At 53.0% G+C, this 12,223-nt stretch overlaps 1 protein-coding gene across 1 annotated transcript; it reads left to right on the forward strand.

Moving 5' to 3' along the window:
- Window positions 1–1,507: 1,507 nt before the first annotated feature.
- Ank3-6 (Ankyrin-3) lies at window positions 1,508–4,031 on the forward strand (the record flags this gene model as incomplete). The annotated part of the gene is made up of 3 exons (XM_066151986.1): window positions 1,508–1,774; window positions 1,829–3,323; window positions 3,379–4,031. The coding sequence occupies 3 exons, from the start codon at window positions 1,508–1,510 to the stop codon at window positions 4,029–4,031; spliced, it is 2,415 nt and encodes an 804-aa protein (XP_066008744.1).
- Window positions 4,032–12,223: the final 8,192 nt, after the last annotated feature.

Consider the following 12,223-nt stretch of genomic DNA (forward strand, 5'->3'; position numbering starts at 1 on the left):
TCTCGTGACCAACGAACGCTTCGGCGGTTATTATTGGAGAACCACCATGAGTTGTCGGAGACCAACAGCGCAGTCAGCCCAGGACGCAGTCTCGTCGACTCTTGCCCAATGACATAGTTCGATTAAGCACCTGAGGCCGCAGGGCGTTGCATGTACAGCCAGAAATATGCACCTCGCCACACTGCAACCCTGCATGCTCGCCCCATCTTCTACGGTATTTGCATTCTCTTCAAGCGCCTTCGTTTCGTGCGGGGGTAGATAAGCCGACTTCAAGCCCGACCAAGACCCTTGTATGCATCCCCTGGGAGCTCCCTTTCTTTCAACCACGATACGCGTAGTGCTGAGGTTGCGTGAATATAAGAAGATCAGGGTTGTTGACGGTGCTCTTCAGTCTTTCTGCACAATGGAACCTTCTGAAAATATTACCCCTAATCTTTGGGATATTGCGAGAAAGCGGCTGGCAAATACTGAGGAGGCACAACTTGCCAAAGCCGCTGTCGACAACAATACTCTTTCGCAGCAGCTTCTCGAGCTGGTGCAAGGGAAACAGCAACAATGCATGGATCGCAGATGGAAGTTCAGACGATCGAATGGGGAAGTGGTTGTTGTCAGGGATGTCTTCGAAAAAGTCGTTCGGTGGCTCCAACGGTTCAAGGAGGTTGGAGACGTCGCGACCCAATACGATCCCACACACGCCGCACTTCCTTGGGCCGGCGTACGAATGCTACTTCAAATTGCAATCAACGACGCAGAATCGCTCGGTACAATAGCCGAGGGTATCGAGACTGTATCGAGTCTCATCACACGCTGCGCCGTTTTGGAAACCATCCACCTCCCGCCGCACCGCTACCCCTTGTCAAAGGCACATGCTACGCTTCAAGACGCTTTGGTCGCACTGTACACCGCCATCCTATCTTGGTTATCAGTAGCTGGTGCATACTACGAAAAGCACCTGATCAAAAGGTTGCTCCGCAGCATTGTGTCTTCAGGCCCAACCTTGACATCAATATTTCAAGAAGAACGCAAGGTTTCTCAATTGGCTACAAGCTTACACGATCAACTTGCTTCAAGCACTGCTGTGACCGTTAAGTCATTGGACATTAGCTTCAACTCTCTGATGAGCATGTTCCGGGACTTGGAACAACCCATTGCCCGCGTTGCCGGCACGCTCGATCGAATAGAGCGAAGCTTGGAAGCCAAAGAACGTCAACAACTTATAGAATGGCTGTCAGTCATTCGACACATGCATGTTCACCAAACAGTGCGTCGTGGATTCATTGAGAGCACCGGTGGGTGGCTGCTTCAAAGAGCGGAGTACACAGCATGGTGCGATTCAACTATCCCATGCAGCCTTTGGCTTCGCGGCGTACCTGGCTGTGGGAAAAGCAAGCTCACTTCACTTGTGGTACAGGAACACATTGACAGTGTCTCTCGCACTGCATTGGTTGCTCATTGTTATTGCTCAAGATCCGGAATTGATGGAAACCCTCCCAGTTCACTCGTCATCATGGGTACCATCTTGAGGCAGCTAGCATTTCTTGTACCGGGTGGAGGTGTCCATCACTCGGCGTGGGACGAGTATTCCCAGCGGGTCAAAGACTCCGAAGGGCTGGAACCGACTCCCCTTTCTCTTGACGACTGTCGAGACCTCATCATTTTGATCACAGCCGATTACCCTACGACAATCATCATCGACGGACTGGACGAAGCAGAGGGGGACATTCGTGAACTTCTAAACATCCTCCAGCACATCATCGATGAATCACAAAATACTGTGAAGCTTTTTCTTTCGAGTCGCGATAGCATACCTGTTGATATTCATCTCCAGAATGTGAGGTCAATCCGAGTGACCCATGTCGACAATGCCAAAGACGTCTCTACTTTCGTGAAATCCAAGGTTGGCACAGCTGTGCAATACAAAAGGCTGCTCAGGGGTAAGATCTCCGCGGAAGTGGAGACGCGCATCGTTCGTACACTCACACATGGCTCGAGAGAGATGTTCCTTTGGGCGTCTCTGAACCTCGAGCAGCTATGTGGTGCCGAGTTTGAAGTAGAAGCGGATGTTATGGACGAACTCGAATCATTGCGGGCACCGAAGTCTCTGCTAGAAACGCTGGAGCAGATGTATCGGCGGGTGCAGCAGTATAAGCCGAAAGCAAGACAAATTACGAACATCGTTTTTGGATGGTTGCTTGTGTCTGAACGCCAGCTCTCAAATCCGGAGCTCCTGGACATCATTCGTTTAACCGTGAACAAGAGGCTAGGGGGGGTCGACGAGGAGAACATCAAAAGCCTTTGCCGTGGCTTTGTCAATTCTGAGAACGCTTCCGGTTCATTCGCCTTCGCACACGAATCGATCCGAGAATTCCTCCAGGGGCGGGATGACTTCAATGCAACCAGATTACAATTCGCGGCATTTTCTTCTTGTCTAAGGTGCTTGACAGCAAGATATGATGACGGAGAAAGGGGACCACTAAGACCTGATGATGTCGTCGACGAAATGCAAATCGACTCGCCAAATCCGACGCCCACCATGGATCGTACCGAAGATGGGTCTCCTGACGTTGCACCAGCTTGTTTCTGGCAATATGCAATCTATTACTGGCTTGATCATTACACCAAGATATTAGGTCAGGATTATCGAGCAAAGGCCGACCCAGATCTTCTCCAGTTCATCTTTGAGTACAAAGGGCACAGATTTATCGCATGGCTGCGAGAGATGCTCATCGTACTTGATGAACAACTTAAGCGAGACGACGTCTTGAGCAACAAAACCCTACTGCTACATCTGTCATATCTCGAGTCCCTGAAGGCTAAGCAGCAACCTGCAATTTTCGTCGCTTCAGTCTATGGAATCTCCATAATATTGGAAAGACTTGAGCGTGAGCACACCAACGTGGATTGGAATGAAAAGAATATATACGGGACATCGGGTCTCTACCTGAGTGCGATTCGCGGTCAAGACGACATTGTGAAGTATCTACTCAGCCATGGAGTTGACCCAAACATGGTTGGAGGGCGCTTCAAAACACCGATACAGGGTGCTGCTATCCGTGGACATGCTAGCACCGTTGAAATACTTCTTAACAGCGGCGCTGATCCGCTTCTGGAAGGCCGATATCCTACAGCTCTTCACGCTGCCATTTCGGGTGGCCATGAGCCTGTAATCCAACTACTTGTCGGTAACAGCTCGTGCCATCAAGCGGCAAAATTGGGAAGTTTGGTCCAAGCAGGATTTTACTTCGGCCGTTACGATGCAGTTATGTCCCTCCTCCGCCAATATTTCGATAATGAAGTGAATTCGAAGAAATTCCAGGATGAATGTGAGCTACAACCCCGTTTCGGGGCAAATCCAATACCTAACATTCCTTGGGTTAGCAAATGTAGGGATCAGTATTGCTCTGCAAGCAGCTCTCTACGGGACCAAGAACGCTGATACGAACAACGCCCGTATTATGAAGCTTCTGGAAGAGATATCAGATATCAACGAACCAGGTGGATTATTCGGTAACGCGCTACAAGCAGCGAGTTTCGGTGGTTCAGCCGCATGGGTGCACATGGTTCTTGAACGCGGAGCTGATCCTGACTCCATTGGCTACTGCGGTTCAGCTCTCCGAGCAGCATCGTTTGGTGGCCACAATGAGGTTGTCCGTCTTCTCCTTGAGCGAGGCGCAACCCTGGGCCCCGGCAACAAGGACGCGCTCGAGGCCTGCGCCCTGAAAAACCGTCTAAGTACGTTGAAGCTACTAATTGAACGCTTTCAACTAGCGAACACATCTGAATACGATGAATGCAAGCGACACTTCGGTGCGGCTATGCGGACGGCGAGACGAGAGAACCGCTACCGAATGGTCGACTTCATGTTAGAGAACGGTGCGGGGTTTTTGCGCCGAGATACTTTGGAGGATGTCGCTGTAGGCGGTGGAGGTAGATGGGGAGATGGCGGTTATAGCCCCAATCCTGTTCTTGACATTTTCATCAATGTCACAGATAACGTGCCGGATAGACTGCAGGGCGGCGGCGGAAAGTAATGATAAATCCTGTTTACCGCTCTCTGCGGGACATACTCTGTCTGGGAGACATCGATTGAGGCCTCAATTTAGGCAGGGGAAACGCAAACCATTGTTGAAAGCTGCAAGGGCTTTCATAGGGTGTTCTAATACTAAAATGATATCCATGTAAACTTCGGTGGTAGCGATCGCTGTCCCCGCGATGAACGAGATTTCTTCCTAATGCGGTTGGGACAGCCACGCAACTACCTTAAGGGTGGGAAATCCAGCTTAGAGTTTCGAAGCAGTGAGCAGGGAATATGGTAGAAGATTCTTCTACAACACAAGGAATCGATCTGAGTTGCTGCTAAGCATCTATGTTGTTGTCGGTGCCCTAGACTGAAGCTGAAGTGAACCTCACTCATTCGAAGTAGGACCTTTCATTGCCTGCGCCCTAGCCATGGCCAAGTAACGTGTCTGTTTCCGAACGTGCGCTTCGTGGCGATGTCTCGCCGATTCTCGTAATAATTGTGACATCAGATATTGTCGCCAACCCCCCCAGCCGGTGTCTCCAAGCTCACTAACAAGTTCCATACTCAATAGAATGTCAGCCTCAGCAGCCGGAAACAGATGGAAGGAACAACGGAATTCAGGGTGATACTTGAATCCTCGCCGTATTCGTCACAATGGACTGATATAGTCCTGCAAGGGATTAAAACCCTGACGCCAGGGGCCGGATTGCTCCTAGAGTAGGTGGTTAATTGAGATCCGTTGCCCGCTCCTAAAACAACCAAAAAGACAAAAAAAAAAAAAAAAAAAAAAAGAGAGATGGACACTTGTGGAATTTCAATAAATGGGAATGCTAAAATAGATCCATGGGTACCTGACCATTACTGGAACATAAAGGGTGATGGAGAATAAGACAATAGATGCCGAATCACCTCCTAAATATCAGAAGATTGACAAGATTACGAGCAGAGATACTCGCCCAAACAGTTAAGCTCGTTGTGCAAGTAGTAAGGCATGCCAAGGAAAGCGTCCTGCAACTACTCATCCTCCAAGCACCACTAAACTGTAGCCATCTCGTAAAAGTGAAATGTCCCTACTTCGAAACCCTAACTTGAGGCATTGCCAGAGCCGGGCAGTCAAATCGGGCTCGTCTAGAAACACCGACTTTTTTCTGGAGGGAAGTTTTAGGCAATACATTTCACATCAAGCTGGCATATTGCAGATCAGCCTTCTAGGCCGCGATAACTCCTAAGACAGAGTAAAGATGATAAGTCAAGCGGAGAAGGCCCTCGTGTATGCGGAGACTTGCTTCAATCTTCCCACCAGAACCGAGACAATGTATAGAAAGAGACTGACGAGGTGCCTTGTCCTTACACAGTCAACCTATTGACATGTACCACCAAAAAAAAAAAAAGAAAAAGAAAAAGAAAAAACATGATCAACCGAAAAATGACGCCCCGCATGACCTCAAACATCCATGGTCGATTCCCAATACCGACAAGATAGTACCGTGCCTGAGAGACTTTCATGAATACCTAGCTACAGGCGAGTGCCATTAAGTCGTTTTCTGGGGTCATGTACGTGCTGAGGCTATCCAAGAAGGAATCGCTCAGTCAGTCTGTCACAAGATCACTCAGCAACTAAACTCAATTCCACCAGTCAGCCCAAAACTTGCAATGTGAAAGCCCCGGCGAGTTTGGGTGAACGGTTTACAATGATCACGTTTCAATGCCAGCATGATTGGGTGACCACTGTTGTGCGATGCTAAGTTACTAGGCTACTCCACAGTCACTTGACCAGATGTCGCCCTGGGGGGCTGGTCTGTTCGTGAGTCTCATGGAGAAGCTCCGGGGCGACCAGGATCGTTGCACGAACTCGTCAGCTGGTGCATCCTTCTCGTGGACAACCCAAACATTACTCAGTCCGATACTTGGCATCCAAAAGTCGGTCGGGGCTTCTCATTCGCGCCGGCACCAGTGCGTTTGACATGCTTTGGTTCGAGTCAACGACGCCGCAATCCAGCGACTCGGTTCCGTCGCCATGCGAGGTCCCGCCCGTCGTGGTAGCATCCGATCACAGCAGACGCCCACCTGAAAGCTGCAGCGACGGACAAGCAAGCAAGCTGTAAAGACCGTTTGTTTCAGCGTCGCTCGTTTTGTCATGCAGCAGGTGGCGCGGGTGCAACCAGCTCATTCCGGGTAAGTACGTGAGAGGAGAATGGAGGGTGCAAAAATACTTCAAAGTAACGAGGCAAACAAGATGAAAGATGGGTTTGCAGTTGCAGCGGTTCTGGAGGATCCCGGATTGGGGAGTCCCAGTATTCCAGAGTTCCGAGCTGCAGCTGCCAACCTGGAGGGTAGCTATGGAATTGGGGGCGGTTCGCAACCACAAACCGGAAAGTAATTTGCGCATGGGGAAAAGTTGAGGGCAAACGAGCGGTCCTTTGTGGTTCTTGCGACCGATGTTGGGATGGCCCTTGCATTCAATGAGCGAGGACGTGCGGAGGCCGACGGGACGCGGCGATGACGGCATGCTTTGCCGGGTTGCACGGGGCGTCGACGCGCCGAGAAGGATTGTGGAGGCGTGTCGCATCGGATTGGAAGGCCTTTGAAGATCGGATTCTTCAGTAGACGAGCGGTGGTTGATCTTCAGATCGACGCCGGCCATGGCAAATGATTGGCATCCTCGGAGATCGAAACGTGTTTACTTGGACTGGCCTCAATGCCGCATGTGCTATTCTGGAGGACTAGAGCCCAGCCTAGCAAATGGTTGTTGGTTATCGCGATAATGTCTTCATTTCGCCTAGGCATCCTTTCTCCAGGAGATTGGCGCATCGCGGCCGCGTGCTCAGAAAACGTCCATGTCTGATTAGCTCCAGGAGAGCATTGCGCAGGGCAAGCCGGCCAGAGGCGCGGGTGGTGGCTGAAGAAATGTTCGTCATGTTTCCCGTGCAATGGCAACGGTTCGCGCTTTGACGCACATGACCCTTAACTTGACGTCGGAATAGAAGGTTCGTTTAACGATGGAACGACGGCGGGGAGGTTGTCTACATGGAAGCTTGTCGGTGTGTTTTGGGTTTCGTAGAGTTAGTGCGGGCAGATTCAGGATGGGGGCCGCCGGTGTTGGAGATTGAGTCGCTAGAAGGCGGGTTTGGATAGAAGCGGGAATAGGGGCCGAGCTCACCCTTAACTCGAACGGGGAACTGTTGGTCAGTGACGGCCTCCTGTCCCGCAAATTGCAGGCGGAACCGTTGGAATGCGTTTGGAACCGGTCCATGATCGCGGGGAGAAACCGCCACTGGTGGTGTAGCCGGGACGCCATGGCCCGCCGAGGTGTATGCAGTTTGCAAAGCATCTCGACCACTGAATGGCGGTGGTTGGTGGTGAACCAACGTGTTGCGGACTCATCAGAGGCATCTGGGCGAGGCGATTGGCAGAGCTTATGACGGTTGGTCATCCCCGGACCAAAGGTGGTCAGCACCGCGTCGGTAGAGTGGGAGCGTGTCGCAGAAGTGACTGCGGACAATTAATGCCCCTCACTAAGACACCGGCACTTGGTGGCCTTGACTATTGGCATTCGGACGGATATCATTCTGGAAACGGCAGATTGGCCACTGGGATCCAGACAGCCAGTGGCCCTGATGCTGAAATTTAGGACCGTTTTCTCCGTTGACGATGCGCCGTTTGGCATGACAATCATTCCTCCAAGCAGTCGCTAGGCGCTGGGCCTCTCAGGGTGTCGGACGGTGGCCCAGAGGTTGTTCCATCCCGCCATCCTGTAATCCCACAGCAGGCCCTCAGTCATGGCGACTGACAAGGAGGGCGGCGGACGGTGGAACTGTTGCCTCTGAGCGCGCCGGTGCGGAAAGAGCCCGGAGGATGGTGGTGGTGTCGTCGGCGGTCGGGAGGGTGTCGAGGCGGGCGAATGAGCAGCAAGAAGAAAGCGGGCAGCGAGTCGCGCAATTGCACGGACCTCTGGTTGCTAAATTGGTGTCTGCATCAATTCAGGGGAAGCCATGGGTGTCTGCATGCAAGTGCTTCCAGGTGGGCGCAAATGAGTGGGCGCTTTCAAGTCGACGACGGCGCACTCGTTGAATGGCACGATTGGACCAGCTGGAACCGCGACTTCAACGGCTTTGATAAGGCGATTGGGGAAATGGGCGTCCCTTTCTCGCTGACCGAGTCTTGACGATTCGGACCCGAGGTGGTGACCAAGCATCACGCCGGTGAGCAGCAGAGCGGGAGGAGCGTGGCATTTGGTGGCTGCCTTGGTTGCACCGGAGGGCGGATCGATGGGGGCGGCCGGCCTGCCACGCGTGGTAATTGTCCGCCGTCGGTTGGCTGTGGAGGCTTGTTCTTCTGGAAACCGAGCGTATCTTGGGTCGGTTTCCGTGACCCGTTTCCGTTGTCCGGCTCTGGACTCGTGGGCAGCGTTGTAGGTTCGGCGAATGAGAAGCGTGGCGGTCGAGAATGTTGATTTTGACAGACAAACACAGCGCAACGAGGGTCCTCTCGGATCTTCTGGGGGCCCCTGGAAGTGACTGCTCGTTTTGGACAAGAACCCTGGCGAGATGGCTGCATCTTGCATTCCCCCTGCAGCCCTGTCCCCTCTTGTCCCTTTTTGGAGCCGGGATGTGGCCTGTCAAAAGGGGGGGCTAGTCGAGGGCGGCAAGCCAGCCGTCAGGCGTGTGTCTGGCGCCTGGTGTCTCGTGTGTCTTGGAGGTCCGGCCGCCGTGTGTCTTGCGGTAGCGCAGACGCCGGCGGGAAATGTCTTGCAGTGGCTGGCGATGATTGGGATTGATCGGTGATGGGAATTGCGTGGGCGTTTCGCGAGCAGATTGGCTGTGATGGTGGTGGTGATGACGATGAGATCCGACGGGCGACTCGTGGAAAAACAATATTGAAATCATTTTATTTCTTGCTAGTAGTGCAGCGGCAGAATTTCTGGACGCAGAAGCAAGCCATGGAAGAAAAAAAGAAGAACGCGGAAAAAAAAAGGGGGAAACCCTGCATGATGGGCGGACTCTATCCGGTTTAGGCGCAGTGGCAGCAAAAAAGAGTCAAGGGCAACCGTCAACCGCAGAGCAGATGGACAAGGTTGCAGGGTCCGGACCATGTGTCTCGAGGCCCGTGAAGCTCTGGGGACGGAGTTTGGGGGCAGGGAGCTGGTGAAGACGTTTAATGCGTGGCTATTTTGCATGTGTCGGGGGTGTGTTTATTCGGTTGACGAAATGATGTTTGCCAGGAAGGAGTCACCGGCTGAGGTAAGGTATTCGTACCTTAGGTAAGGCAAGGCAGATGAGAGAGTAGCAAAAAGGTGACGAGTATTAACGGCAAGAAGGAGGCAGCTGGAGGACGGGAGCACCTGCATCTTGCATCTTGCAGTACGGGTGTTCCTGAACAAAATGGAAGCAGCGGCTGCCCTGGCAGCAGGATGCAGGTGCCGGAAAGGAAAGAGGCTCCCACCCGGACTGCACCTCAGTCTGCAGGAACGGCAAGAGATGGCAAGAGCAACAGCAACGGCAACAGGCAACTGCCCTTCAGGTGAGGTGGAGTGCGCCGTGACTGCTGACTGCCCGCTGCTTCCACCTTACCTCAGTCCAGTGTTCCATGCATCCAGGCATCGTTCCTGCCCCAACCCGCTGCAACGGATCCCCCCATCCATGAGAGTGATCCAGAAGGCCCATTTGTGCCCCCATCGTCCGGTCTTGCTTTCCCTTCTTTTTTTCTCTGCCGTGCCCACATCTGCTTCTCATCCAAGGACGGCCATGTTTCTGCCGTCCGTGCAGCAGTTGCGTGCATTTATTATTGTTATGAGGGTCGTCTCGTCTGGTGTTTCTGGCTGGTGAACCGTGAACCCAGCGGCAGCGGCAGACGAGCCGGTCGCATCCTCCACTACATGTCTTCTAATACATGATAATGATGGTGATGATGATCTTGCCTAATTGCCAAATGCACTTCAGACTGCCGTCAGGAGACTTGGAAGCTGCCGGAGAATACAGACTACTACTGCCGACTGCTGAGCTGCATATTGTCAGACAGATAGTGCACAACACAGACGCTAAAATTAAGCCATTGCAGACCCGACAGCTGCTGCTGCAGACATTTCAGCATTTTGACACTGACAAAGAGACACGAGGGAGAGACGAGAGACACGTTCAACGGGCACAGACAACCGTCACTTCCACCTTGATCCTCCTTCCTGCCTGCCTGACTGCCTGTGTATTCGGTATTCGGACGGATGACTTCACTTTTCTTTGTTTGTTTTTTCCTCCTTCCAGGTTGTCTCTGCTCCACCATCATGCTCGTCCCGTCTTGACCATTTCGGATGCCCCATGTCATAACGCCGGGCAGTCGGTCATACTTGAGAGTTCCTGGTGCAATATTGCTCATTGTTATTGCTTCCAGCCGAGAGCTAGTTCCTTACAGCACTTTACGGATCCCGTAACACACTCTGCGTACGAATACGTGTTGCTGGTGCTGGTGCTGGTACTGGCCCCGAGTCCGTGACGGGTGCGCCGCCCATCATTGCCCATTGCTGCTGTCATTGCCATTGTCACAGCAATTCGAATCTCCATTTCCCGCGTGTCCAATATTCCATAACCCACAATCTTCCATTTCCAACGCATATCCATCCACGACGACGGGTCCCCCTGGCCGCAGCTCCCATTTCCCAGGTCCCCAGCATTAGGTTGATTGATTGCTTCTGCTGGTGCTTATTCCCAGTTGCCAGGCCAGGCCACGCACATCACTCGCAGCAGAGCACAGCAGGCAGGCACGGCAGACGGGCGCTCATCAATTAACCCAATTCTTCTCCCCCGTCTTCTCTTCCATTCCGCTTCTTTTCCTTCTTTGACTCTCCACGCGTGTTTCATGGCGCATCGCACATGAACAAATCCTCCAACACCGCTTCTTCTCCGACTCTTCGTGCCTCAGCAGCCCGTCCGCCCCCAACCACCCCAGAACCCAGTTCGCATTTCACTTCTTTCGGGACGCTGGCCGACTAGACCATACACACTGGACGCTCACCCTCACAAACTCTCGTGCATGCACCCACATAGCAAGAGGACGACCGACGACTGGCCTCGACGCTAATAATACACGACCCGGACCCCTCGACGGATACCCTGGACGCTATTATTTCACCCGCTTGCTTGCCTGCTTGCTTGCTCGTCCCGTCATCGTCTACTTGTACCTGCGCTACCTACCTACCTACGCAATACAGACCCAAAACCTCCCCAGAGACCCCATCACCACGTCGTCTGCCGTCAAGGTCAGGGGAGCATCGAGGGTTGCATTCGTCGCCTCTTTCGGAACACGATTCAATACAAAATACCCGTACCCAGCACAACTACCACCGCAGCATATTAATACATAATAAACCCGCCCACGCACAATATTAACATTCCCGCTCCCCGTGGCACCTGTTGGCTTTTACTGCCCGCCCACCCTGCAAAAGGCCAGTCCGATTGAGGGAAAACGGCAGGAGGAAAAGCAAGAGGAAGGAATCCAAAAAGTCAATCCCACGCCGAGAAAAAGAAACACTGCAACGTCGCCCGCCCCAAAGAGGACGACCTGCCTGCATTCAATCTCGGCTGCCAGTTACCTTGGTTAGCCTCCATTCGTTCATCGGGACAAAGCCCGTCTACCGCTTGGCCGCCTTCGCCTGCGCCTTCGCCGATTCCTACCAAACGCTACCACACCGCCTGCCTCTTGTACCCCCTACGAGAGACATTGAGAGAAAGAAACTGAGAGAGAGCGTACGACCTTGCCGGACTACGTATCAGGCCAGGCCTGCTTGTGTGTGTGCGCGCTCTACTCTGTAGAGCCTACGGCCTAGCCCACCCCCCTCGCTCGCTCGATTTCGATTTCGAACCCGGCGCTGTGGACATTGCGACGCCGAATTAGCCTCTCGGTTTGACTCGACTGCGGCGCTGCCATCGCCCCTCGGATTGGATCGCTTTGCCCTGGGTCGCATTGGTTTGCTGCAGTGGACTGCTGAGCGGCACTTTGGTCCTGCACCAGCAGCACCACAACCCACATCATTCACCACTCCGTCTCCATACTGCTGCTCCTGCGCGCGCAATACGGAGTGCGCCTGCTGCATCTGGGCCTACCTAGTCCCAGACCTGGACCTTGACCTGAACCTGAACCTGGGTCGTGCCTGTGCCTGTTGTCGGCCTTGTTGGATTCGAAAGCTGGAAATGACTTGAAAACCCTTCCGAC

This window comes from Colletotrichum fructicola, assembly GCF_000319635.2.
Source record: "Colletotrichum fructicola Nara gc5 chromosome Unknown KSG_Nara_v1_contig04, whole genome shotgun sequence".
Taxonomy (NCBI): Eukaryota; Fungi; Ascomycota; class Sordariomycetes; order Glomerellales; family Glomerellaceae; genus Colletotrichum; species Colletotrichum fructicola.